General features: G+C 37.3%; 1 protein-coding gene across 35 annotated transcripts in view; it reads left to right on the forward strand.

Annotated features, from left to right (window-relative positions):
• Positions 1-26,286, forward strand: part of NRXN3 (neurexin 3) — a 1,527,623-nt gene that overhangs the window by 1,155,379 nt on the left and 345,958 nt on the right. For all 35 annotated transcript variants that reach the window (XM_032406089.1, XM_032406090.1, XM_032406055.1 and 32 more), the window contains one exon: positions 16,654-16,835. In XM_032406089.1, the coding sequence (XP_032261980.1) occupies positions 16,654-16,835 (182 nt within the window). The remainder of the gene's footprint in view (positions 1-16,653; positions 16,836-26,286) is intronic.

Below are 26,286 nucleotides of genomic sequence, written 5' to 3' on the forward strand. Positions count from 1 at the left end.
CTTCCTTCCTTCCTTCCTTCCTTCCTTCCTTCCTTCCTTCCTTCCTTCCTTCCTTCCTCTCTCTCACATACACACACACTACACCTGCCCCATAGTGATTCTTACTTCCCAGACAGTATCCTTAAGTGCTAAAGTCTGAATGGATGAATTAAAATTGATCAATAAACAATTTTTTAAACCACTTACTTTAGAGGCAGCAGAAAGAATGTAGGAAGGGTACTGGACTGGAGTCAGGAGAGAGTTCTGTGGCTATGAAACTCATCAGCTGTCACCTTGGACAAATTCTGTAATCTCTTTTGGCCTCAGTATTTGCCTCTATAAATAAGGACACTGAATGGTGGGTCTCAGGTTCTCCTTCCAGCTCTTATACAACATGATTTTCTGTGTCCAGCGAGGGACTCAGCCATCATGGGGACACAAAGCACATCACACCTCCATCACCTGCAACGAACTTACAATCTGATGATGCCCATGTCCATGCAGTCCCTAACCCCTGCTGGGCAACGAGCTTCAGCATTACAATGGGTGCTTGGCCTATAGATCATCTTTGTGAAATGAGGATTATTTAAAAAATAGTGGTGTGATTTATGGCTGTAGTTCTCACATAGTTAATACAAGATATCTTTATACCCCTTTTGTTCGTGGTCTTCTCTCCAAAGGTTATGACTTTGGGAAGAATGTTCACTTTAAAGTAAAACTTTGGACACATGTTAAAGGATCAAGTTGAATGGGTAAATTAGGGAAATTGGATCACCACTGGTTGTGATCAGTAAGAGAACATGTGTCCTCCCCTCTTACTGATGAAGTCATACCAGCTGTGCTTCTGGGTCACTGGTTGCTTCAATGCAGGTAGACACTTTGAGCTCAAATTTGTCCCCTGGAAGGATACTCTTCACTCCTCGTTATCCAGGCTTTCTCCGGAAGTGGGAGAAACAGATTGAAATGCCAGCCTCGGCACTTTACATTCTGCTGCTCCAGCCATGTGAGTCTGATTCGTTCTTGCGGCTGGTTTAAGGGAGATTAAAAGGAGCAAACCTGTCCTCTTGAGTTTCTTGATCTGCACCATGCCAGCTAGAGTCAGAGGAAATGGGGACAATGGGAAAGGTAATAAATCCTCGAGAGTGATGATTATGTGATCTCTGGGAAGCAGACCCAGTGTTCACACAGAGGCTTCAAATACTAGGTCATTGCTTTGGAGAATCTTCCAGCACCCAGTAAAACCTACCACCTATGTGACACAATGTGAGGCAAAAGCTGAGCTTAAGAGATAAGGATAGACAGGATATATGGCTGAATAAAGAACTTTCAATTTCCTTGACATAGTAGATGGACAAGTATCACATCATTTAAAAAAAAAATAGCCACATCAAAAAATAGTGTTCAATCTAAGCGCACATGAGCAATGCCTGAATCTTTTCACATGCTTGAGTTAATCAGAAGGCCTCATCTAACAGGGAGAAGCGCTGTATTAATTTAAATATGGCAGGTGCTATCTAAGTTTATTGCACGAGCTAAAGACCAATTATCTTGTATTTTTCTATAAAATTGCATTTTCTAAAAAGAGACTGGTGTGTCTGAATATATCCATCATAACAAATCTTTAAGCTTTGATGGAAGTGACTGCTGTTTATTTGCAGAATGTCATATCTGTACTGTTGAATCAATGCTAAATTTATCATATTAGAACTAAGAAGAGGGCCTGGGAAATTAGTTTTTATGGACTTGCAGCATGGCTTTTTGAATAGAAGCATAAGGCCAGGACCAGATGTATAGAAAGTACCTCGCTCCAGGACCTGGTGACTAGAAAGCAGTTTTTTTTTTTTTTTTAAAGATTTTATTTATTTATTTGAGAGAGAGAATGAGATAGAGAGAGCATGAGAGGGGGGAGGGTCAGAGGGAGAAGCAGACTCCCTGCTGAACAGGGAGCCCGATGCGGGACTCGATCCCGGGACTCCAGGATCATGACCTGAGCCGAAGGCAGTGGCTTAACCAACTGAGCCACCCAGGCGCCCCGAAAGCAGTTTTTAAAATAGGAATAATGCAGTCACCTCCCACAAGGTGCACGGTGAAGAACAAGTAAGAAAATTGTTTTCGTCATCAGGTTCTGGAGCATAGGCACACTTTCAAGAGATGTGGGGAGGTGTTGAGGGGAGACAGAGAGACAGAGATGGAGGATGTGTTTGAAATATATTTAATTAGGCAGGAGAGATGAGAATCGCCAAGTATTAGCATAAGGCAATTGTCTTGCTAAAAGTAATAAAGGAAGAAAAATAGAAGTTATAAGCTGAAGCTTTGAAGGGGATAAAATATTAAGAAAATGAGTGGTTAATGTTTTCAGAGGAAATCGGTTTAAAAAGTAAACTGGAAGCTAATTACCCAAATATTATATAATAATGCAATGATGTGTTTGTCCATTGGTAAAAGATGAGGGATAAAGTTTTATTGAGTGAATAATGAAAAATGGATTTGACAACCAGGAGTTGACCTTGATCCATTTTGGTCTCTTATGTGACTCTTGATTATAGACTATCTTTGTTTTAAGAAGAACAAAACCATCTGGCCTAATACTCTCAGAGATTTATTTTATTTTATTCAGAAGAACAGAAATGTATATTAAGCACAGTCAAATATTATATCAAATTGCCTTTCCTGCTCCACGTTATACCCACAGACAAAACAAACACCATAAGCTCTCAGCAAGAAAGGAGTGCTAAGTTAGAGCCCACAACTTCATGGAATATTATACATCCATTTAAAATGACAACTGATAATACAAAGAGGTTCAAAAACTATAATAGAAAAGAAATACAATGTTACATAAGCCCTATCATTACAACCATATGCAAACTATGCTTCTCTATAGCTGGAGCCAGCCCAGAGAAAAAGGCAAAGAGCTGTATGTCCAATGGGTATTATTTGGGCACATCAATTTTACATAATCTTCCAGATCTTCCATGTGCCCAATAATATGTGCTTGGGAAATCACTGTGTGGGATCTGAGCACATTCTATGATGACACAATAGCACAGTCTCACTTGGGCCTTAAAACCATGGCATTGGTTCTTGGTAATCCTGGAGCTCTAACCAAACCCTTGACCATTATTTTTTAGGCACACAAACGTCAGTAACCCCAAAATTAAGTTGTCATTCTCATGCCCTAAGCAGTGCTTCCTTTTCTATCCATAATTTTAGTTGCCCAAACTTGAAAACTCTGAATCAACTTCAGTGCCTCTCTTTTCTCTTCCCCCAATATCAAATGGATCACCAGATCCATTCACTCTTCATGTCTTCAGGATCCATTCCTTCCTCTAATTTCTACCTCTCACTAATACAGGCTTCAGCTCACCTGTCTCATGTCCTGGCTTTGGCACTGGCCTTCACCTAGAGCCACGTGGATATACTTTTCTCCTTCCATCCTCCACACCATAGCCAAAGTTCTTTTCCTCAAGCACAAATAAGGTCATGCTTTCCCATTGACCAAAGTAGTCATTTGGCTCAGGTCATGATCCCAAGGTCCTGGACTCCCTGCTCAGTGGGGAGTCTGCTTCTCCCCCTGCCCCTACCCCCTCCCCTCCTCACTTCCGTTTGTGCAACACACTCTCTTTCAAATAATTAAATGAAATCTTATTAAAAATTTAAAAAAAATTTTACTGATTGAGTGCTCTTTTTTGCTTCTGAGAATAGATTTTTTGACCATAATCACTTTTTAGTAACTTTTAAAGTCTTCTAAAGCTGGTCTTCTTTCTTTATTCTTCCCTTTAAAATATTCTTGGCAAATCTTACGTACTTATTTTTCTTTATGAACTTAAAAAAAATTGAGATTCTGTTTAGAGGTGTTGTAAAGATTAACATGTTTATTGATGTATTCATATTTTCCTTCAGTAACATAATGTGTATCTTCATATATATGGACATGTTTTATGTGCTCCAAAAATCATACTTTTCTTTATATAGCTTTTCTTTGTATAACTTCTTGTTGCATTATTTTGAAATATTTTGTAGATTTTTGTTATTGTGGGATTTCTCTCTTTTGTTTCAACCTGGTAGTTACTATTATTAAAACAAGCTCTTGGTTTTTTTTTATTGTAGTAAAATAAACAAAATGAAAAAATTATCATTTTAACCATTTTCAAGCACACAGTTCAGTAACATTAAGTACATTCACACTGTTGTATAACCATCACCACTATCTCCAAAGCTTTTTCATCACCCCAAACTGAAACTGTGCCTATTAAACAATTGCTTCCCATCCCCCTCTTTTCTAATAACCACTATTCTTTTTATTTCTATAAGTGGAGTCATGAGATATTTGTCCTTTTGTATTTGGCTTACTTCACTTAGCATAATGTCTTCAAATTTCATCATGTAGTAAGTATCAGATTTTCATTCCTTTTTAAAGCTGACTCCACTGTGTGTATATACCAGTATTTTATTTTAACCATTTATTCAATCAGTACATTTGGGTTGTTACCATTTTGAGGCTACTGTGAATAATGCTGCTTTCAATGTGGCTATACAGCATCTGGTTGAGTCCTTGTCCTTTTTTTTTTTTTTTTTTTTTATGCACTTAGAATTGCTGGACGATATGGTAAGTATAATTATATATTGAAGTGTTTGAGGAACTGTCATACCGTTTGTTACAGGAGCTGTACCATTTTATATTATCACCAACAGTGCAGAAGGGGTTCAATTTCTCCACATCCTTGTCAATACTTATTTTCTGTCAGTTTGATAATAACCACTTTATTGAGTATGAAGTGATAACTCATTAGGATTTTGATTTGTATTTCCCTCATGATTAGTGATGTTAAATATCTTTCTATGAGCTTATTGGCCATTTGTATACCTTTGGAGAAATATCTATTCAAGTCTTTTCCCCATTTTGTAACTGGGTTGTTTTGTTGTTGAGTTGTATGAGTGGTTTATATATTCTGGATATAAATCCCATATCAGATATGTGATTTGCAAATATTTTCTCCCATTTTGTGGCTTACCTTTTTTTTGTTGATAGTGTACTTTAATGCACAAGTTTTTCATTTTCAAAGTTTAATTTATCTATTTTATTCTTCTGTTGCCTGCTCTTTTGATGTCATATTCAAAAAAAATTTTCCAAATTCAGTATTATAAAGCTTTTCTCCTGTGTTCTCTTCTAAGAATTTTATACTCTTAACTCTTACAGTTAAGTCATCCATCCATTTTGAATTAATTTTTGAATATGCTATAGCATCCAACTTCATTTTTTATGCATATGGATATATATTTTTTCCAGAATCATTTGTGAAAAGATTCTCATTACTCCTTTGAATGGTCTTGGCACTCTTGTCAAAAATCATTTGACCATCTATGCAATGGTGACAAGCTATTGATTTTTATGTATTTATTTTATATTGGACCAACTTATCAATTGATCTCATTAGTTTTAACTTTTTAGATGAGTTATTAGGGAGATGTATGTATTCAATCATATCTTTAAAAAATATTGTATTCTTTCCCAATGTGTTACAACTTATTTCATTTTATTGCTTTATTGTTTTAGTAAGAACTTATAAAACAGTGTTGAATAATATCACAATAATGAACATCTCTATCTTCTTGACTTTAATGGCAAAGGCTATATAATTTTACTATTTAGTATGATGTTGCAGTTTGTTTTTGATAGTCTCTATCATATTTAGAATGCTTTTTTCAATTCCTATTTTGAGTAAAATTTTTGAAGGAACGACTGCTGAGTTTTTCAAGTGCTTTTTAAAGTCCTAAATAAAATTACATTCTAATTCTACATTAATTAGGTGATATAACAAACTTTGCTAATAGATACCTTTATGTTGAGATACACTATTTCTCATATTCCTGGAATGGTATATTATTCTTTTAATGTACCATTGAAGTATATTCAGAAAAATTCTTTAATCAGTATTCATAAGTGAAATTAGTCTAGTGTTTTGTTCTGTTTGCTGTATATTTATCAGGTATTGGTATTACAAATATGTTGAACTTGTAAATGAATTGGGGGAGATTTCTAACCTTGCCTGTGGTCTGGTATAATTTGAGTAACTTAGGAATGATCTTTTCTTTGAAAGTTAAATAAAACTTACTTGTAAAATCATCTAGTATCTTTTGTACCATCTGTATCTTTTAAATAGTACAATTTGAATCACCTTTCCAATGGTTTCTGGGTCATTAGTCTACTGAGTGTATCTCCTTTTTCTTAGAAACCTTTGGCAAATCATAGTTTTCCTAGAAGTGATCAATTTCTTCTATTTTTTAAAATATATTTATCTAAAGTTGTATAAAATAGTCTTTTACATATTAATATTATCTATATCTATGTTTATATCCCCCTTATAATTTCTACTGTAATATTTTTTCCTCTTTTAATTTTTCTTACTTTTGGTTTTTCAGGGTTTTATATGCTTTTTTTTGACATTTTAAAGTATAAGCTTTGGGGTTTTTTTTAAACTCTTCTATTATTTGTTTTAAATATGTTGGGTAAATTCCAGCTTTTATTAATCATCACATACTAGCTTATTAATTTTATTTATTTTCATAATCATACCATAAGTTGAAAGTTCAGTTCATTTATGTTCATTTCCTTTATTATTATTTAGGACATTTTCTTCTGAGTAAAGCTTCATCTGTAGTTTATAGGACTTGATATAAAGCAGTCTCTTTTCATTAATATTCTAATTATTGGGGATATATATAATATATATATGTTGTTCTGTAGAAATCATTAAGGATTTCTTTATCAACAAGGACACGATCAGTTTTACTAGTGCTCCAATTTGAAATGTATATGAATCACTGAATGTGCTCCGTAGGTTAAATTTCTGGGTAACTTATCACTTAATCATCTCAGTCATCCTTTGCCAGTTTCTTTAACAAACACTTACGTGCCCCTTTGTGTTCCAGGCACTGTGATAGTTCCCAGGGGCTCTTTACTGTCAAAGACTTTTCTAGTTGTGAAAGAAAGAAAATTTCAACTCGCTTAGACTAAAAGTTAGCTATTAAGAATTTTCTATGAGACAAAGTTGCAACTTTGTAACACGGGCCATTAAAACCAAGTCCTGATGAGATTTTCTATGTGTGTGCAACTCTTGATTCAACAGTTTGACTTCACTCTTTGGGTCAGGGTTTATTTTTTTCCAAGTTTTTTCCTATGGTAGGAAACGTGGCCATGGCAGCTGTGTGCTACTTACAATATAACTCTATCATCAGAGAAATTGATGGAGTGTTCCTCTTCTTCCAGGTTACAAAAAAAATAATAATAATTCAGTGAAATGCTCCAATTGGTCCAACTTGGGCTTATTTATCACGCCTTAGCTAATCAGTTGTATGTAAGGGGCAAAATCTGTTAAAGATTTTTAACAGTTTCCATTGAAGTCACATGATTGGTATGGGATAAAAGAGTCATTTCTATATGAAGGGGCTTACTGTTGCAAGACAAAGGAGGAAGATGTACTTGGAATAGGGAATAATTAAATTCTACAGATACCAAAACTTAGGCATCTCTTCACTTTGAGATGATCACCATAAAACAGAAAAACTAAATTATTTCTAGAATTCTGTATAGTGTACATGATAGCTATTTTGATCCTTACTGCCACTTTTTGAGATGAGAAGGTAAGAGAAGTATCATCACCTCTTAATAATGGAGAAACTGAGGCACGGCGAAGCTAAATGATTGTTACAGAATAGGAGAAGGGACCATAATAGTTGAAATTTCTTCCTTTTGCTTAATTCTGACATGGGTTCTATGATTAAGGATCTGTATCTCATAGAAGTAAGAGTCAATACCCTTAAAAATATTAGCTAACTTTTCCAGGAAAATCATGTTTTATGAATTAGAGCCACAAATACACCAAAGTCATGTTTATAGTCCCTGGTTCCTTGAAAGTGTGAAGTCCATATATATCCAGCATTTAAATCAAAGCGCTAGAAATAAGCAACTGCTCTTCATCTGTATTTCTTTTTCAGAGAATATTCAGTACTTAGAAATCCCTTGATTGCTCTTATTAGGGAAGGTATTTCAAAGCTGTGGAATAAAAAGAGGAAAAGGAAGCAGATGAATGCACTCTGAACCTCCCTTTTATTCTATGTCCCATGAGATGTTATCAGAAGGAATGAGTTTCTAAAAAAAAGCTACAGAAAAGTCTGATGGGTAATTATAAAATGATCAATTTTATTTTTCTTTTCATTCATTTATATTTTGCCTAAGGACAAATGTATATATGGTCTTTGCCCAATGATATGTAAAATAGGATAATGACATGGCTATTCTTAAATAGGTTGCATTGCTTTTCTACTGTATATTCTTATTAGGTTAAATCTATGATGTATTCATATATATATATGTGTATGCATATATATGTATTCATATATATATGTACGAATATTACTAAAAACAGTTTGCCATGTGATTTAGGAACTGAGGGGTAACATAAAACAATTTGATGAAAGATAGGTGTGCTTTTCTTCTCTGAGCCTGCCAAAAATTCACCAAAGAAAAATTATTCAAATGTATTTGTGGTTAGCTTTCTTTTATAAATTGGAAGCTCTGTTCTCCACCTGGAAAGTGTTGTGAACCCTAATTGATGAGCATTTATAAAGTATTTCCACATTGAGATGAAATGACAAAAAGCTGAGAAGGATTAATGGGCAGATACCTGAATGACAGTGCGAAGATATGAAAGTATAGGTGAGAGCCAGGTTTTATTGATTAACTCAACAGCATTTATTTCCTGAGCATTCAGTGTTGATAGAGAGAGAAATTAAACAGCCCTGTCCTCCAGGAGCTCATGGTACAGAAGGGTTCTGGATTTTCATTTTGTTTGACAATAAAACTTAATATTTATTTCCTCAAACCTGAACACTGTGCAATTTCCTAGGACTTACTTTGTTTTGCTATATAAGAAACAAGCTTGGTTATGAAAGTTAAATTAAATTGGCTGTGAGATATTCTCTGAAATAAACCTCATATAGAGTCCATCCCTTCAGAATTTAGATTTTTAGGAGTGTGGTGTAATTAATGAAGAGCAGCCTATTGTCTGACCTTGCTTTATACACTTTGCAGAGAACAAGCTCATATTAAGCTACTGTCATTTAAAGAAAATAAAATGATCACCCCTATACTGTCATTTCTATCGTGAGAGCATTGAGTTTCCATCTTGTTTGCAGTTTTCTTTTGTTTTGTTTTGCTTCGCTTTTTGGGCACATGTTAGGAAGCCATTGTCCTTCTCATCTTCATTGCCATCTCTTCACTCAGGTACACAGGCAAAGGTAAAAGGTGAGCATGTTAGCGATACAGCTTGGCATAATGAAAAGAATGTAGGTTGTTGAGTTAGGTCGATCTCAATTAAATCCCTGATTCTACTAGGTCTTAAAAAGTTATTTCACCTCAATCTACAGCTTCCCTCATCTTTAAAAGTGGGAAAGTAACTGTTATGGGCCGAATTGTGTGCCCCCAAAATTCGTATGTTGAAGTCGTAACCCCTAATATCTTAGAATGTCACTGTAATTAGAGATAGGGTCTCTAAAGAGGTATATAAATTAAAATGAGGTATTCGCGGGGGGGGCGGGGAGGAGGCAGGGTTGCTAATCCACTATGACCGGTGTCCTTTTAAGAAGAAGAAATCATAGACGGGTAAAGAGAGGAGGCCATGTGATGACACAGGGAGAAAACAGCCATTTTTGAAAAAATCAACCTTGCTGACACATTAATATCAGAATTCTAGCCTCCAAACTTGTAGGAAATAAATTTCTTTTGTTCAAGCCACCCAGTTTGTGTTACCTTTTTATGGTAGCCCTAACAAACTAATATGGCAAAGATATCTAAAGTAAAAGGTATAGGAATTTGAAATATTGTATTATAGGGTATTATATAATAAATGATTCATACATAGAGTTAGCAGAAGCATTAATATTAGTATTAACATTAGTATTATAACTAGTACTGTTAAGCACAAAAATTTGTGAAAAAATTAATTGCCCCAAACAAACAACAACAACAACAATAACAACAATGAGTTTTTGAAACTTCTTTTTTAAGCAAGGGGAATTTAAATGTATCCCTGGAAGCTTTATTTTTAGATCACTTTCAATATGGAAAACATTTGTAAGCTCTATCACTAATCAATTTTTTCCCAGTGGAAGAGACCTGGAATATGATGAGTAAAAATAACTTTGTAAAAAAATTTTTGATGTAATGTGTTTCTAAAAATGTCATTATCTCTAAGACTCAGAAAATGTCATGTGTTTGTCAGCAGTCATGAATGTGCCCAGAAACTGTGATTTTATTTTACTCGGAATTTGGGGGAGTACAGGTGTGATAAGAAATCATAACAGGAGGCCATCACAATTGTTGGTATCAGTTTTGGAAATAGCATAATTATTTGGCTCCTCTTAAGATCCCCTGGAAAATTCATGATAACATTCCCATGAAAAGGTCCAACCAAGCATCTTTGCCAAAATAGGGCTTGTACATGTAATCATCCATGAAGCATGTTCTTTTTTATGATACTTACTACCAGAACTAAATAGCAGTATACTTTTTTATTTCTAAAAAAATAGGTTAATAGGTAGAATTTTATTGGTTTTGTATTTTTCTCCCACCAGCTTCTATGGAAGCTTTGACATTGGATACAATATATATAATTCACCCTGTGGACAAGTTTGAGTTCCAGTATCACCAAACAGATTTTTGTACCAAACTGAACGAGTATTGGTTCTGCTAGGAAGTCTTTGAGTTGCAATTTTTCTTCCAGAATACTGGAATGTGCTCTGAAATGTTGCCTCTGTGTTTCCTGGCTTAATGCCCTTTGGTTTTAATCATTCTTCTTTCAAGAAAGAGGAAAAAATGGCCCCAGATTGAGGGAACCCTCACCTTGCCTTAGCACTGTTTAAGAAATGGGGCTTGGCTCTCCCTGATTATATATTTGACTCAGGCGGTGTTGTCAGTTTCTCAGTTAGCTGAGCAGTAAATCTGATCATTTCTTTGCCAAAGATAAAGGATGTTCTTTAAAATAGATGAAATTTCTCTCCTAGCATTCAGTCCCTTCAGTTTTGCTTTATTTAAGGCTTCTTTATCATCAGTTTTGGTGTTTATTTCAAAAAATTCAGAGTCGACAAAATAGATCATAATAAACTATCCATTCAATAAATGCATTGCAGGACTGTTTGTAAAATGTGTATCACTTACTTTGTACTCCCTAGAGGCTTCCTCTGTGGTGCAGAGGTTTTGTTCATAGTTTCCTATCCGCTGTTCACTTCCTCCTTCTTGTGGAGCTCTTGGTTCCCAGGGATTCCTTTCGGGAAGCTTCATGCTCTGGGCCCACAGGAGAGCTAGGACAGGGCAGAGTCAAGGAAGGGGCACACTGGTTCTACTCTCAGCTTCACCACTTAACACCAGGTCCAGTCACTTTATCTCCTGAGTCTTTATTTTCTGTTTTATTTGAACGAAAATGTTTGCCATTGACACTTCAGTCGGTACTGGGGGAAGAGGCAGCAAATGAGCTACTCCCAAAGAAAACAATCTGAAAACCATTCAGTGCTATGAACATAGAAGGTCCTGCTGTGATGAATACTCCCCGAAACAGCCAGGGGTGTGTGTAAGAGGAACCATAGAGCAAACTGAGTAAAAGAAATTGAGAAACTTTTTTTTTTTTCAGACCATCAGTCATTTTGAGATCCTTGAGTTTTATGTCTCCATTTGCTAGGAGAGTTATGTGTCATTTCCAGGTCTTTCCATTTTGGTTTTGTTAGCTATCTGGTTAATTGATCTGAATAAAAGATAGTTTTAAGTCAGTAGCAATAACTGCATCTACAGGCGTGATAGATTTTGTCATTGATAGTCCATTTATTTTCCAAAAGGATTTACCAATTCACAGTAAAGAACACAAATGTGGATAAGGTTGACGAAAGAGTAATACAATAGAAATGAAGAATGAGGGGCCTGAATAATAGAGGAAGACAGATATATTACCCTGGTGTCATGAGATTTTATACTAAGTTCTCAGGTAATGTTCAAAGAGCACTGGAGGAAGAGTTTGACTTCCTGTTTCTTACCCTGGTTTACCTACCAGATGGTTTGCACAGCAAGAATTATATTTATTTTATTACTTAACTTATTATTCTACATGCTATATTTGTCCATGAGTAAATTATCTAGTTCTCTTTAAATTTAATTTTCTCAGGTCTCCCCTGGGAGATGCTTGCATTGTTCCATTTTAACACCAACCAAAAACTGTTTCAGGGAAAGCTGATTTGCTTTGTTTCCTTTCTTTTTTTTTTTTTTTTTTTTTAAGATTTTATTTATTTGCAAGAGAGAGAATGAGAGACAGAGAGCATGAGAGGGAGGAGGGTCAGAGGGAGAAGCAGACTCCCCGCCGAGCAGGGAGCCCGATGTGGGACTCGATCCCGGGACTCCAGGATCATGACCTGAGCTGAAGGCAGTCGCTCAACCAACTGAGCCACCCAGGTGCCCCAGTTTCCTTTCTTTTTTTAAAAACATAAATAAACAACCAACATTACATTTAGATGAATTTCTGGAGCCTTTTATCTGTAATTATTTGATGGAAAAATAATAAATTAATTCCAGGTAGTTTACTATGTTTTCTAACTAAACTTGCCTTATTTCTTACACACACATACACATATGTATATGCATACACATATGTATGTATATATTATTTTTATATCGAATATAAATCCTAAATAGGTCTATGATTCTATTTCTATTGGTAATTGCCAAAAAGAAATAATATGCTACTTGGATATAAGAATAGAAAACAGTGTCATAATGGCAGGACCATGAGGTTAAGAAGTCAAAGCTACAATAGTAATAATTATCCAAATGGTCTAAATAAGGACATGTTAAGTTGCCATCAATAATTATATTAAATTTTAGTAAAATAAGCAGTAATATGCACCACAGGTTTAAGAACTATTTCTTGGAGAAATGTATGACCTAGAAAAAATTTTATCTTTTATTGTCCTTGAGAAACCATCGATCATCTATTTAATCAGCTTGTTGTATAACTACATAAAGCTATTCCCCAGGACTTCTTCATGATCTAAGTGGAGCCTGTCCTACCCTCTTCTTCCCCCCAACCAATTCCATACACAGAATACACCCCAAAACATACATATTCATACCCTCACATACCTGGCTCTGCCAAAATCACCATCAGCCCCATCACAGTAAATAGCTTGCTAATTAAAATACAATAAGCCAAACCCATTTTTTGGTGCTTTTGAGACAAAAGAAGTTGCGTGTTAAATAACATGTCAAATTTGTTGACTGTTTGAAAATGGTGTGTATACATATCTTGGTTAATGGTGACAGTGTGGAGATTTCATTCCTGAAATACTCTGTTGGTGGAACTCAGCAATCTCGGCGGCTTCCAAACCTGCAAATCCTGCAATGTTGAATGGTCAGAATGCCACCACAGCAGTTTTTCTTCAGTTGAATTGATCACTTTTTGCTAGCAAGCAGGAAATTCATCGTTCTGATTGTTAATAAATGGAGTATGATCTTCACACCAGTATACTTAGCACAGCGAGAAACCAACAGTCAGAGAAACTAGGCTCAGGGGAGAAAGCATGTGATGTGGTATTGCATGGCTTGGAAATGAAAATCTTTAATGGATTAAGGAGGGTTCTTATAGTTCTTAGGATGTTCCCCAAATGTTGATTTGTAATCCACATTTTAAAATAACAAAATTAACTTTTTAATTTGAAAATGTAAAGGAAAATAAGTCCATGTTCCCCCTAGGACTCTAGGCATTTTATATTAAAATTAACAGAAAGTTCACATGCAAGATAGCAAAGCTAACTAAAGAGGGGAAAAAATAACAGGTTTTCAGAATAGAAAGTTGTAAATATTAATTAACTTCCTTAAAGCCAACATTGAACTATGGGAGCATTCAGGGTATTTATTTACCCTTACTAGGAAATTCGATACCAAGAATACACATTTTTAATTTATTTCCACATGGCAGAATAAGCCAATATGCTAAGGACTTTGTACTTTTTTGCCCTTTTCATCTACAAAGTTAGAATTATCTAACATAGTGGCATCCTAAATTCAGAACAACAAAAGCAAGCAAAATAATTTTTAAGGCTGATTTTTGATCTACCTTGAGATTATCATAGTGAGGTTTTGTTCTTTGTTTATTTAAAAATTAAAGCCATGATGACCTCCTAACCACTATATATAAGAAATTGTGTATTTATCTTTTAAAATGTTCTTCCTTTTTATATTCTTTATATTGAGAATTACTGAACAGTCAGTGGATAAAAAATATGAGCAGAATAGAAGGTTTGTAAATTTATTTGTATGGTTAGAAGGCCAGACTAGCTTTTGAAAATATGCCAGGTTTGGGGGCTATGGCTTTGTTTTCATTCCATTTTGGTCTTATAGGAACATGTGAAAAGAATAAAGTATAGTCAACTTTGCATCACTGGTATAGTTTATTGAATAATTTTATTAAGCTATAATTGGCATATGGTGAGGACAGGCTTTTGGAAGCAGGAGGGAAAGCTGGAGACTTAAAGAGGTGCCATTTATGTAAGTCAGATGCTTGGGTCTCTATTTCCAAACATTGTTAACAAATGAAATATCCCATAGAACTGTTGTGAAGATCCAGCTAATGAATTTGAAAGGGTTTTTTTAAACTGTAAAACGCCACGCATAGGTGTTGCTATTATCAACTTTGGACTTGCTCTTTTTGTAACAAAGTGATAAAATTATTTCCTGATAGAGTATGGATTTATCTCTGTAGCAGAATCCACTACATATTTAGGATAAAATAGGGTAAGATTTTATAAATTGCCACAAAATGTCACAGGCTGATTTGCATTTTTGGTGATTCTATACATTGATCACTGAGTAACCTTCAGTTTTCCAAATAAAGAATAAAGAGGGTGGCAATGACATTTGTAATCATCTACAGGAAAGAGAATTATTTAAATTCTTCACAGATGGATAGATATCAAGGGTAAATCATTATGTCCACATTTCTAAGTTTAAGAAGCATTAAGGGTATCTGTGGATGGTGAGGAACAGATATTGTTTTGCATATAGCATTAATCATAAACTTTCCGTACCACAATCCCAAATTCTCCAGATGACTGTGGAGGTCTTTTCAGACACTATCCCCTCAGGATTGAGACATTCATAAAAGGAAGATAATGTTATACTACATGTAATATACAAACTGAGCATATTGGAGAGACTAGAATAGTGACCTTTCAAAAAGGACAAATTAGATTCTATATGCCTCAGAGTATAATGTGGCTTAGTGCTTAAAATAAGGATGACATATGACATATACTCCTAATTCTAGCCTCATAGCAGTTGACTTTATTATTTCTAAATAAGCTGCATAACTCATTTTTTCTTCACACAACATAATTCAATCCAATATTCCCTGTAACCTAAATGTGAACCAGTGCTGGAGATTTTTAGTGAAGTTGAAGAAATCTGAATGCTTATCTAATGCTGCTTTAAAATAGTTTCAAGGATTGGACCATGTGCAGTGGGAACACACAAGAAAATCTGCCAAATATTCTTTGAACTTTGAGATGAGTAACATATGGAAGTACTCACTACGGGTAACATACATATAGCCATAGAAACTACAATGATGTAGTCTGTTCTGGGTACCAAATCTAAATGGGTTCCTCCAAATTTAGATTTTAAAACCTATTTTTAAAAACAAACTTTTAAAACTTATGAGATGCAAATATTTTCTTTATTTTTCTTCCTGTTTGTTTTCTACATATTTTTAAATTAATATATTCTTACTAATCCCTGGCTTTGTAAAAAGAGTGAAAAGATGGTAAATACTAAAAACACTGATAAATCCACTATTCATAAGTGGCAATACCACTTATGTTCCAAATTCATCATTGTGAGATTTTTTTTTCTATGTCTTCTATATTCCCTTTTTGAAATTGAGTTTGGAAAAGAGAGGGAAGCTGTTACATAATACCAGATAAATACCATCACTAGGGAAGTAAATTAATTTTTAAAAGGCTTCTGGAATTAATTTTTATCACATATTTTACAGCAACATAATAGTGAAATAGGCCAAGGCAGAACTTGGTTTTCTCAGGCTCCAGCCTTCTTTTCTGTGGGGGTGCTCGCAGGTCCAGGTGTGAAAAGAATGATGGCTTTGGACTTACACCTTACCTCTTGTGAGGCATTCCCGGAGCTGCTCCCAGCCCCACAGGCCAGAATGTTCTGAGAGCTAAGAGATGGGGGGAACTAGTTTTCTCTCTCATGCCTGTCCTAGCCGAGATGGAAAATTAACTCTGCTGTTGAGGAAATCGGGAAAGTTGTCTGTCACCACGTACCCACGCTCTCAGACAAGGCATGTTATTTGCCGTCTGCCATTATACGCAGGAACTGAAGATGTTCGGGATGCCTCTTGCTAACATCTGCTTTGTTATTAATTCATTTTGCCTGCATCTTTAATTTGGGGTGACAGCCGCCTTGCGAGACTTTGGTTGCCATCCCTCTCAGTAAGCAAATACGGGCATGTGGGGGCCGTCTCCTCTCCGCAGCGGTCTGTGCAGAGCCTCCGCAGCGTGCCTGCAGCTGCAGATGCACGGTACATGCCCTGATGGCTCCCTCTCTCCTTGCTTTCACAGCTGGCGCTACGTACATCTTTGGGAAAAGCGGAGGCCTCATCCTCTACACCTGGCCGGCCAATGATCGGCCCAGCACGCGCTCTGACCGCCTCGCCGTGGGCTTCAGCACCACCGTGAAGGATGGCATCTTGGTGCGGATCGACAGTGCTCCGGGCCTCGGTGATTTCCTCCAGCTTCACATAGTGAGTACCAGGCCTGGGCCTGGATTTCTTTGTCTTCCTGCTGGTGTGAGTCGGTGAGCCAGATTAACGCAGCGGAACATTCTAGATAGGCTCGGCAAAGAGGCACATGATTATAAAAATTGCCTAGGTGTGTTGGAGCCGTATCCCAGGGCTAGCCCCGGTGTCAAGCCTCATTTGTCCCTTTAGACGTGAACCTGATGCCCATGGGATACTTCGGGGATAAAAAATGAAAAACTCTTTCAGTCCAGACACCCAAACCACTCAGCTGTGTGGTTTGGCCTGTCATGCAACGTTTAGCAGACTGCCTAGGTGTAAATAAGAGATTTACCTGGTACTTTGCCTTCACCTATTGCAAGTAGCAAAGCGCACGTGGGTGGTAATAACCTCCTATGCTGGAGGTCAGCAAAGTGTTTCTGTAAAGGGCCAGATAAGCAAGCATTTTGGGCTTTGCAGGTGATACAATCTCTGTCAGACTCTCAGCTCTGCCATTATAATGTGAAAATGGCCATAGATAACATGTTTTTAAGAAATGTGTGTGACTATATTCCAATAAAAATTTATTTTATAAAAGCAGGCTGCAGGGGGGCCTGGGTGGCTCAGTTGGTTAAGCATCTGACTCTTGATTTTGGCTCAGGTCTTGATTTCAGGGTTGTGAGTTCAAGCCCTATGCTGGGCTTCGCACTGGGCATGGAATCTATTTAAAAAAAAGAAAAAAAGCAGGCTGCAGGCTCTACTTTGATGACCCCTACCCTAGGCTGCAAACTTCCTCGCACAGGTGTAAAGAGCATGTGATAAAAACCAAGGCCGGGGTGGGTGGGGCAAAAAGGAAACAGCACAATAACCCAGAATTGTTAGATTCATGTATATTGTATATCCAACATTTTGTTTGTATATATAATTATGCCCAATAGGACTGCAACCTCAGTCAATGCAGATTGTTAAGAACACAGTGCAATTCTAAGAAATTAAAATGATATGGAGGAAAAACTTACTTCGTTATGAGGATAGAAAATATTTTTATAGCAACAATTAACCCATTTTATCACCTGTGCAGTGTGCAGTTAGGAAAGTAGGCTAAAGAAGGATATGATTCTCATCCATAAGCACCCAAGGTGCAGCTACCAGGAGCAAAGAGAGGAATTGTTCTCATTAGTTAGCAATGACAAGGCCAGAAAGAATGGATTTAATTTGGAGCAATAAGAATTCAGTTTAAATAGCAGGGGGAAAAAGCAGTTAAGAGGAAAGATCAACTGGGGATTACCACCAACCTCCAAAAAGGAGGAAAAGGAACATTTTACTGGGCATCTTTGAATCTGAGTTTTGCTAATGTCCTGGTCTACTGAGGAAGGCAGAGAGTTTGATTTTATGGCTGGTCTCCGGAGTGGAGGTGGCTGGCTGGAACCACCAGCAGCCAGCTCAGCCTGCAAGCGCCACCCATCTCCAGCACCGGCTCTTCCAGTGTGCCTTGGACACAGGAGCAGCTTGAAGTGTAAGGCTTGAGCTGGAAGCCTGTCAGCCTCAGTGTGAGCCAAACCAGGCAAGAGTGCAGGGAAGGGCTGGTTAGGAATGATCACCTTCAAAAAGTGAAAGAGGGGTCTTAACGGAGTTGTGAACCTTTATGCTTTCTCAGATGCTTCAAGAACCATATGGTCCTATGAGCCTGAGCTTAAGCATTTTAGAAAGTCATGCCAAGGAGCACAGAGAAAAACAGCCATAATTTGTATGGTTTATCTTTATTTGGCCTCTAAAAACCACCATAATTTACAAAACTCTGTGAGATTTATGCCGCATATAACTTAATGACTATTTCATGGCGGCTATAACTAGGCTATTATTACCAGCTCGCTTGCATTTTCATGGTGATTTATCTTCTTTTTTTGTTCAGTGTGACTTACTAAGAAAAAGATGATTTGGCACAGCCATGAGCATCTTTTTTTGAGTCAGATAATGTGCTACCAGTTTATCCACTTCTCCCCTTTCGTGTTTTGTAGAGCATCTCCACTTTTAAGAGAAATGTTTCTTATTTTCTGAAAGTTTACTTAAAATGTTTTGTTTTTATAAAAGGGATATGAGGATCCTGGGAACTTCTAGGAGGAACTACAGCATTCTGTTTTAATATCTTTAACAGCAAAAAAAGAAGAAATTTTACATCAAAATGTGTAGACCCACTTGGGTCCTGTGGACCTTTTCCAGTAATACTATATCATTGCTTAAACATTCTAGAAAATCCCAACAGATTGCCCTTTCTCAATTGACATCATCTGACCTTCTTAGAGAAAAGAGAGACCCTACGATATGGAGAAACCACATCCTTCTGGAATGGTCCTGACATGCTCATGACCCTCTTGAGCATGGGATCACTCCATTGGTCTAATAATTACAAACCATCTTTTATTCCCTAGTGGATTATCTCTGATGTCTACCAGAGGTAAAAACTGTGTGACTGTATTACAATAAAAATTCATTTATAAAAGCAGGCTGCAGGCTGTACTTTGGTGACCCCTGCCCTAGGCTGCAAACTTCTTCATAGAGATGTAAAGAACCTGTGATAAAACGTGAGGGCAGAATGGGCAGAGCAAAGGGAAGGTTCCTTACCACATTCAGGAATAAAGGAATCCAAGTAGAAGATCAAAAGACTTGATTCCAAAACCTGCTTCTTGTTTTGGACATTTACATAGATGCAGCAGGAAAACGAAGCCATAAATACCTACTAAGATACTTTTATGTGACTTTTACAATCTGTAAAATGTAGATTTGTTTAATGCACGTAGCTTGTTTCCTTGTACGAAAGAACATTGCTCAAAAAGAAAATAATTCAAGGACAATTAAGGAAAGTGGAAAGGGTTGGGCAGGAGGCAAAAGGATCCATTCCTGCTTGCAGTTTACCTAGAGAAGAGAAACCCACCAGAGGAAAAGAAGAAGTGATGGCAGACACAAAGAGGAGAGGGAGGTAGGATGGATCCCAGAGGTAAGGGGAGGAAGGAGGCACTGGGCCTGGGGAAGAGGACCTGTCCTCCTGGAGATGTGCTCCTAGCAAGGGGTCATAAGTGGCAAACTTCATTCTTCCAGTGTGGCTGTTGATTGTGGAAACAACCAAGAGTACCTTGGTGCTACTTCTGATTGGTTGCCAAGCTCCTAAGTTGCTCAAAAACAAAGTATAAACTCAGTAATTAGCAAGTCCTAGAAATTCCTGAAGTGTTTTGAGCCACAGTAACTCTGTCCTTGGAACAAGCCCTTTTTACCCCCCACTTAGCCTATTTGAAGGAAGAGAAAATTCTCTTCCAAGAACGCCAAGGAGTCTGACCCTGAGGTGAGCACCCTTTCTAGAACAGACCTGCTTGCTGTGGAGTCCCCTGAGCAGGAATGGCAAAGAGGCTTCCTCTTGTCTGCCAGCTCTGAGGACCTCTCACTTCCTCACTTCAAGCTTTACAGTGGGTGGAAAGAATTCTGAGAGCATCAGGGAAATTTAGCAGGTAGGAGTTCCGGCTTCCAGCAGGGGAGTCCACCCCCTGAGCTGAAATGGGACTTTGTGGATGGATGCATGCTGCATGGATTACCCTTGCTCTAGGCTACCTGCAATCCTATCCCTCACCTTTCCCACTTCTTTCTCTTTGTCATCCTGAAATGCCCATGCATTAAAACCTCTTTAGGAAAATTGGAATCTTCTTTTTTTTTTTTTTTTTTTTTAAAGATTTTATTTATTTATTTGACAGAGAGAGACACAGCGAGAGCAGGAACACAAGCAGGGGGAGTGGGAGAGGGAGAAGCAGGCTTCCCACCGAGCAGGGAGCCCGATGCGGGGCTCGATCCCAGGACCCTGGGATCATGACCTGAGCCGAAGGCAGACGCTTAACGACTGAGCCACTCAGGCGCCCCAGGAAAATTGGAATCTTCTTAAACTCCTTCTCCACTGGAAGCTCTTGAATCATGTGCTAATTGGTTCAAAGTCATTAGTCTTTTTTTTTATTATTATTATTCATTCAGTAAATATTTATTGAGTACTTACTACATGGTTAGCAAAGGGAATAAAATAGTTACCTACTTTCACTAAAATCTCCAACCTTTTGGAGCTTAAATTATGCTAGAGGATACAGAAATTAGTTTTTGTTTTGTTTTGGTTTGCTTTTTAAAATTGAAGTCAAATTAACATTCAGTGTTGTATTAGTTTTAGGTTTACCATAGTGATTGGACAATTCTACACATTACTCAGTGTTCACAATGTTATTACAATATTATTGACTGTATTCCCTGTGTTCTACATTTCAATTCCATGACTTAATTATTTATAACTGGAAGTTTGTACCTCTTAAACCTTTTTATCTATTTCATCCCCACCCCCTTCCCCTTTGGCCACCACCAGTTTGTTCTATGTAAAGTCTGTTTTTTGTTTGTTCACTTGTTTTGTTTTTTTAGATTCCTTATATAAGTGAAATTATATGGTATTTGTCTTTCTCTGACTTGTTTCACTTAGCATAATACCCTCTAGTTCCATCCATGTTGTTGCAAATGGCAAGATCTCATTCCTTTGTATGGCTGAGTAATACACTGTGCATATACATCACATCTTCTTCATCCAGTCGTCTATTGATGGACACTTCGGTGGCTTCTATATCTTGGCTTTTGTGGGGTTTTTTTCTTTCTTTTTTTCTTTTTTATTATTATGTAGAACAACAGATAGTCTGAGCAAACCGAAATGGGAAAAAAAAAATGCACTGACAGTACATACCCCACCTCTGTCTTGGTGCCCCTTTCTTTACATCAGTTCTTCACCTGAAGGCGCCAGTGCTTCAAATTAGCTTATGTTTCTTCATTTTTGGTTCACACTTCCATGATGCACTACTTTCTGTGTCAATTATTAATTGTAATATTAATGAAATCACAGATGAAACATGTTTGGCAAAGGCAAAAAGATCTTTGCTTGCACTACGTAGGCGTGAAATGAAATTCCGTGGAGGGAGGGTGTCTTAGGGCAGAGGGATTTGTAAAGAAATATTACTTCAAATGTGTTTTCTCCATTGACATCTATTGTTGAGGAATTAATCTGCTCAATATTTGGAGAGAAGCTGCTATTATTTGCAAGTGACATCTGCCTATTGACCTCTCATGTAGGCTCTATGAAGCTGTGTCATGTTACACTCACCTTCATTTATCCAATCAGTAAAAAACTGAATAGGACCAGAGAAGGGATTACCATGAAGTGCTTGCTATTCTCTCATGAAACTCTTGACAACCTCCTTTCACCACCTACAAAATAGAAGGTCAAGCATAACTGGGCAACAATTAGCTTCTCTTTATGTAGTTAATACAGGGTGTAAAAAAGATATGCTATTAATTTCTTTCTCCCTGTGTGTAATTTACAGTAAATCCTCTTGGATTCATTTTTTAATTATGAACCTTTCAGGAACAGTGAAAATTTATGTGTCAAGGCATCTGTTTTGTTTGACAAGAATCTATAACCTTCTCCAACTGTTTCTCTCCTGACTTATAATGTAGATACTTAGATAAAACAGAGTAAGAGAAGAGAGAGGACCGCTGCCCTGACTTACCCCCTTTTCATAATGGCAGAGTGTTCTCCTTGCAAAAACTGTCCCCCCTCCAACCCCAGGTAAAAGGCTCACCAGGTAAAAGTGCCATGTTTGGGGAAATAGAATATTTATTAAGTTTGGTATGTACAGTATTGTTTTTCTATAATTTATAGCATTTGGAGAGACTCCTGGAGAATAAATGGGAGCAAAGCTGAATTATGATAAACGGTCTGTTCCTCACATCTATTGCATCTATAAATTACTGGCCCGGATGCCTCATTCAGCTGTCTCTGTGTGAGATATTTACAATAAAACATCAACATCTGCTGAGTTAGTCTTCAGTGAGGTTAGGTGGTTAAGTGTTACCTTAGATTTGTGTCTGGATTTGGCCAGTGGCAGAACTGGATTTGACTTAGGAAACTGTATATGGGGGAATCTGCAGAGGAGTACAGAGGAATGTTGGCATTTTTGAGACTGGTAACACAAGTAGAGAGGGAAAGAGCAAGAAAACAACAAAGGTGTCCAACAGATGCAATTTTGTTTCCCACAGAGTGCTGTGCACTGCAGGTTGGCTCCGTATTCCCTTTCATTGCTATTTGTTCTTAGTGAAAAAGGCCTCTTTGGGTTTTCTGGGCTTAGGAGCTTTTCCAGATCATTAGCCACTTCTGTGGAGAGGGCCTGCTGGGGATCTTCTCTGCAGCTTCCGGCTTAGCCGTTCCATGCCGGCAGAACTGGAGAAGAAGGTGGGAGAGGGGAGTGGAAGTGGGGATTTGATGAAGTGAGCACTTACGCAGGCTGGACCAGATGCAGCTCCCTGCATGGGAGTTGGGGTGTGTTTTCTCCAAACTCTGTTATTCCCAAAGTATTTCTATCTAAATCTGTTTACTTTGATGGCACACTCGGTTTCGAGGGCAGCCTGCCATTGTGGAAAAATGTATTTAATTTGAAATTAAAAAAAGATGTGGATTTGAATCTCAGCATCCGGTGAGCTCTTTGGCTGTGAGCAGGTCATCATTGCCCTGGGCTTCACCTTCCTCTTCTTTTAAATGGGCACAAAAAAATACTACACTACAGGGTTTTCCTGAGGTTCAGAGGGAATAAAGTATTTAGGAGTTGTTTGTTTTCCACAAAAAACTGCACAAATGTAGGATGGTAGTTTTCTTGATGACATATCTGGAAGGTAATAACTTCAATAGAGGAAAAAAAATTAGGGAATGAAGAGTGTTTTAAAATTAAAAGTAGAGTCTCATTTTAAGTATTTTTAAAAGCCTGCCAAGACTGTTTCTGAAAACAAATTCCTGTTTAATCTGATTGAAAGCAATTGTTTTTGAATTAATCAGATTCACAATTGAGACTTTTGGGAGTGTCCTATAAGCACAGGGTGAAGAAGCCAGGTACCTCTGAGACAGACCTGGTTAGGTCAATAGGATATGACATGGAGCTTCCTTGGCATGTCATTGTAGGGCATTTTGTCTCCATACAACAACACAAGGTGATGCATGGTGCTTTCACTGCCCTTCAGTATAATGTTCCAAAGGGCTAAGACATAAACAGCCTGGCCCTACCCTTGGGAATTAACGGAGCCCAGAGAGAGTCCTTGCTGCAACTAGCGTCCTAATGAGGGTACAGCCACATTGAGTGGGATGAGTAGCTGCTACCACCAAGTAAAGTGGAAACTAAAAAGCACATATACAAGTAAAAGCATTTTATAGACTTTGATTCCTCAAAATATGCAGGAAAAGTGAATGATAAATTTAGTGTATAGATAAAATGTATAATAATGCAGTCATAAAAATTAAGTCAACAAAATGTATAGAAAATAGTTCATGGTTGGTAAACAATGATGAGAAGCAGAGGCCAAATGGCCATATCTTTCTCATTTATCACTTACATCAGCGACTCTTTCACTGTTAACTGATAACAGTCATGTTTCAGAATCCTTAATGCATACCAAATAGGAATTTAGAAAATTTAGGATTCAGAGAATTTAGCTCATGAACATCAACTAGTGTATTTAAGTTGAGTGTTTTGTATGTGCCAGGCAAAGTGCTACATTTTGGGGATACTGTAATCAACATTGGCTCACAGAGAGCTAACAGACTTGAAAGACCACAGTAATTAAATTATGAGATATTAGGTTTCCTACACATTATGAGATGATGTATATAACACGCTTGCCTCGCTCCTGGCATATAGTGAGCTTTCAGTTATGGATAGCTTTTAATATCACTGGTACTTTTTCATCAGTTAAAAAAAATTAAGTCAGAGAAAACAATATATTTTATTTTCCTAAATAACAGATAGACTTTAACCAGGTTTCTGAGATTGCAACCTAAGAGATACAAAATTCTGAGAAGTCAGGATGCTACTGATTTAAAGCCAGCCTCGTGGCATATAGCCTAGATATACTGCATATATCCAGATAGCCGAACAAGTTCTGAATAGCAGAAGCTTTTTAGACATGTGAATTTGAAGTGCAGTAAGCAAGGCGAACTCTAGGTACCATCAAGTGAACGCTGGGGCTCATGTGACTTAATGGCAGGCCTACCTTAACACTGTTGGCTGGATGAGTTATCTCATTGACCCACCACTTACACTGTTACTAGTCATTACTCCTGGGGTATTGTTCACTGCAACAGGGCAAGAAATAACTCATTGACTCCCTGAAGCTATAGATGATAGATTTTAGATCCCTGACTGCATTCAGAAGGCATGGAAGCTCAGCGTATTAATGGGGGAATTCATTAGCCACCCACTCCATAGCATCATATGCTTAGATCCTGATGCTGTCACTGCTGCTGTTTCAACTTGTTAGTGTGTCCCTGATAGATGGCAGAGGGAACTGTATAACTGTATTAGCCTCAAAGATAGTTCTGACAGCCAGACCTGTCGCTTCCCAGTCCGAGATGATACCTTTAGAGCCTGGAATCACTTAAAGACATTTAGATAAGCCCTGTTGATAGATCAAGCTAACCTTCATCCTGAAGTCATTTCATACTCAGGATGACAGGAGATGATTGGCAATTAAGTCTCTTATTCTATTCTTGATTCCTTAGCTAACTGCTTTTGATTTGGTTTATTTTTCTACTCCGTTTTCTATAAAATGACAGGTAATTTAATGACACAGATGATTATTTCCTACAATAACTTAGGACCATAAGTAAATCATCTTATACTACTATCATTATTATCACTTATACCATTTATATCGATTGGCAAACTACCAGGTACCAGACACTATGTAAGAATTCTGTTTACATCATCTTATGAACTCACAGCAACTCAATGAGGTAGTCACTATTAATATCCTCACTTTATGAATGAGGCAACTGATGTTTAATGAAGCTAAAGAAATTTCCCAAGATAGCACTGAGCAGGCATTCAGATCCAGTTCTGACTCTTAATTACTATTACACTCCTAATGAAAGTTTCGGAGTAGAAAGTATAGTGGTGATCATTTTAATTCAACATGTATTTGTGGAACAGCAATTTATTTGGGGTTGTTGGAGATATAAAGTTTAACATCAAGGAGGGAAAATAAAAATTGTACATGTGGCTGTTTTCAGACATCAGGTAGATTCCAAGGAAGGTAAAACTAGTATAGTTTGTAGTGATGAAGAAATGCAAATAGGGTGGGAGAGATTGTGGCTGATGGAACCTGAAGAAGGAACATGCTAGATGAAGATACCAGCGTGAGTGTTACCTCAAAGGAAGGAGAAACAGGCTATGTTCCCAAATTTGTGAGGCGTTCAGTTTGACCAGAATAAATGTCTTGAGGGAAAAGGCCGACAGTGTGGAAAAGCAGAAAGAGCATATGTTTTAGAGGCAAGTGGTCTGTGTTTCAAGATCTAGCTCTGCCCCCCAACCAGCTCTCTGGCCTTGGATGAATTATTTGACTGCTCTGTAAAATGGAGATAGAAATAGTA

The sequence above is a fragment of the Phoca vitulina genome, unplaced genomic scaffold (assembly GCF_004348235.1).
Source record: "Phoca vitulina isolate PV1807 unplaced genomic scaffold, GSC_HSeal_1.0 scaffold7, whole genome shotgun sequence".
Classification (NCBI taxonomy): Eukaryota; Metazoa; Chordata; class Mammalia; order Carnivora; family Phocidae; genus Phoca; species Phoca vitulina.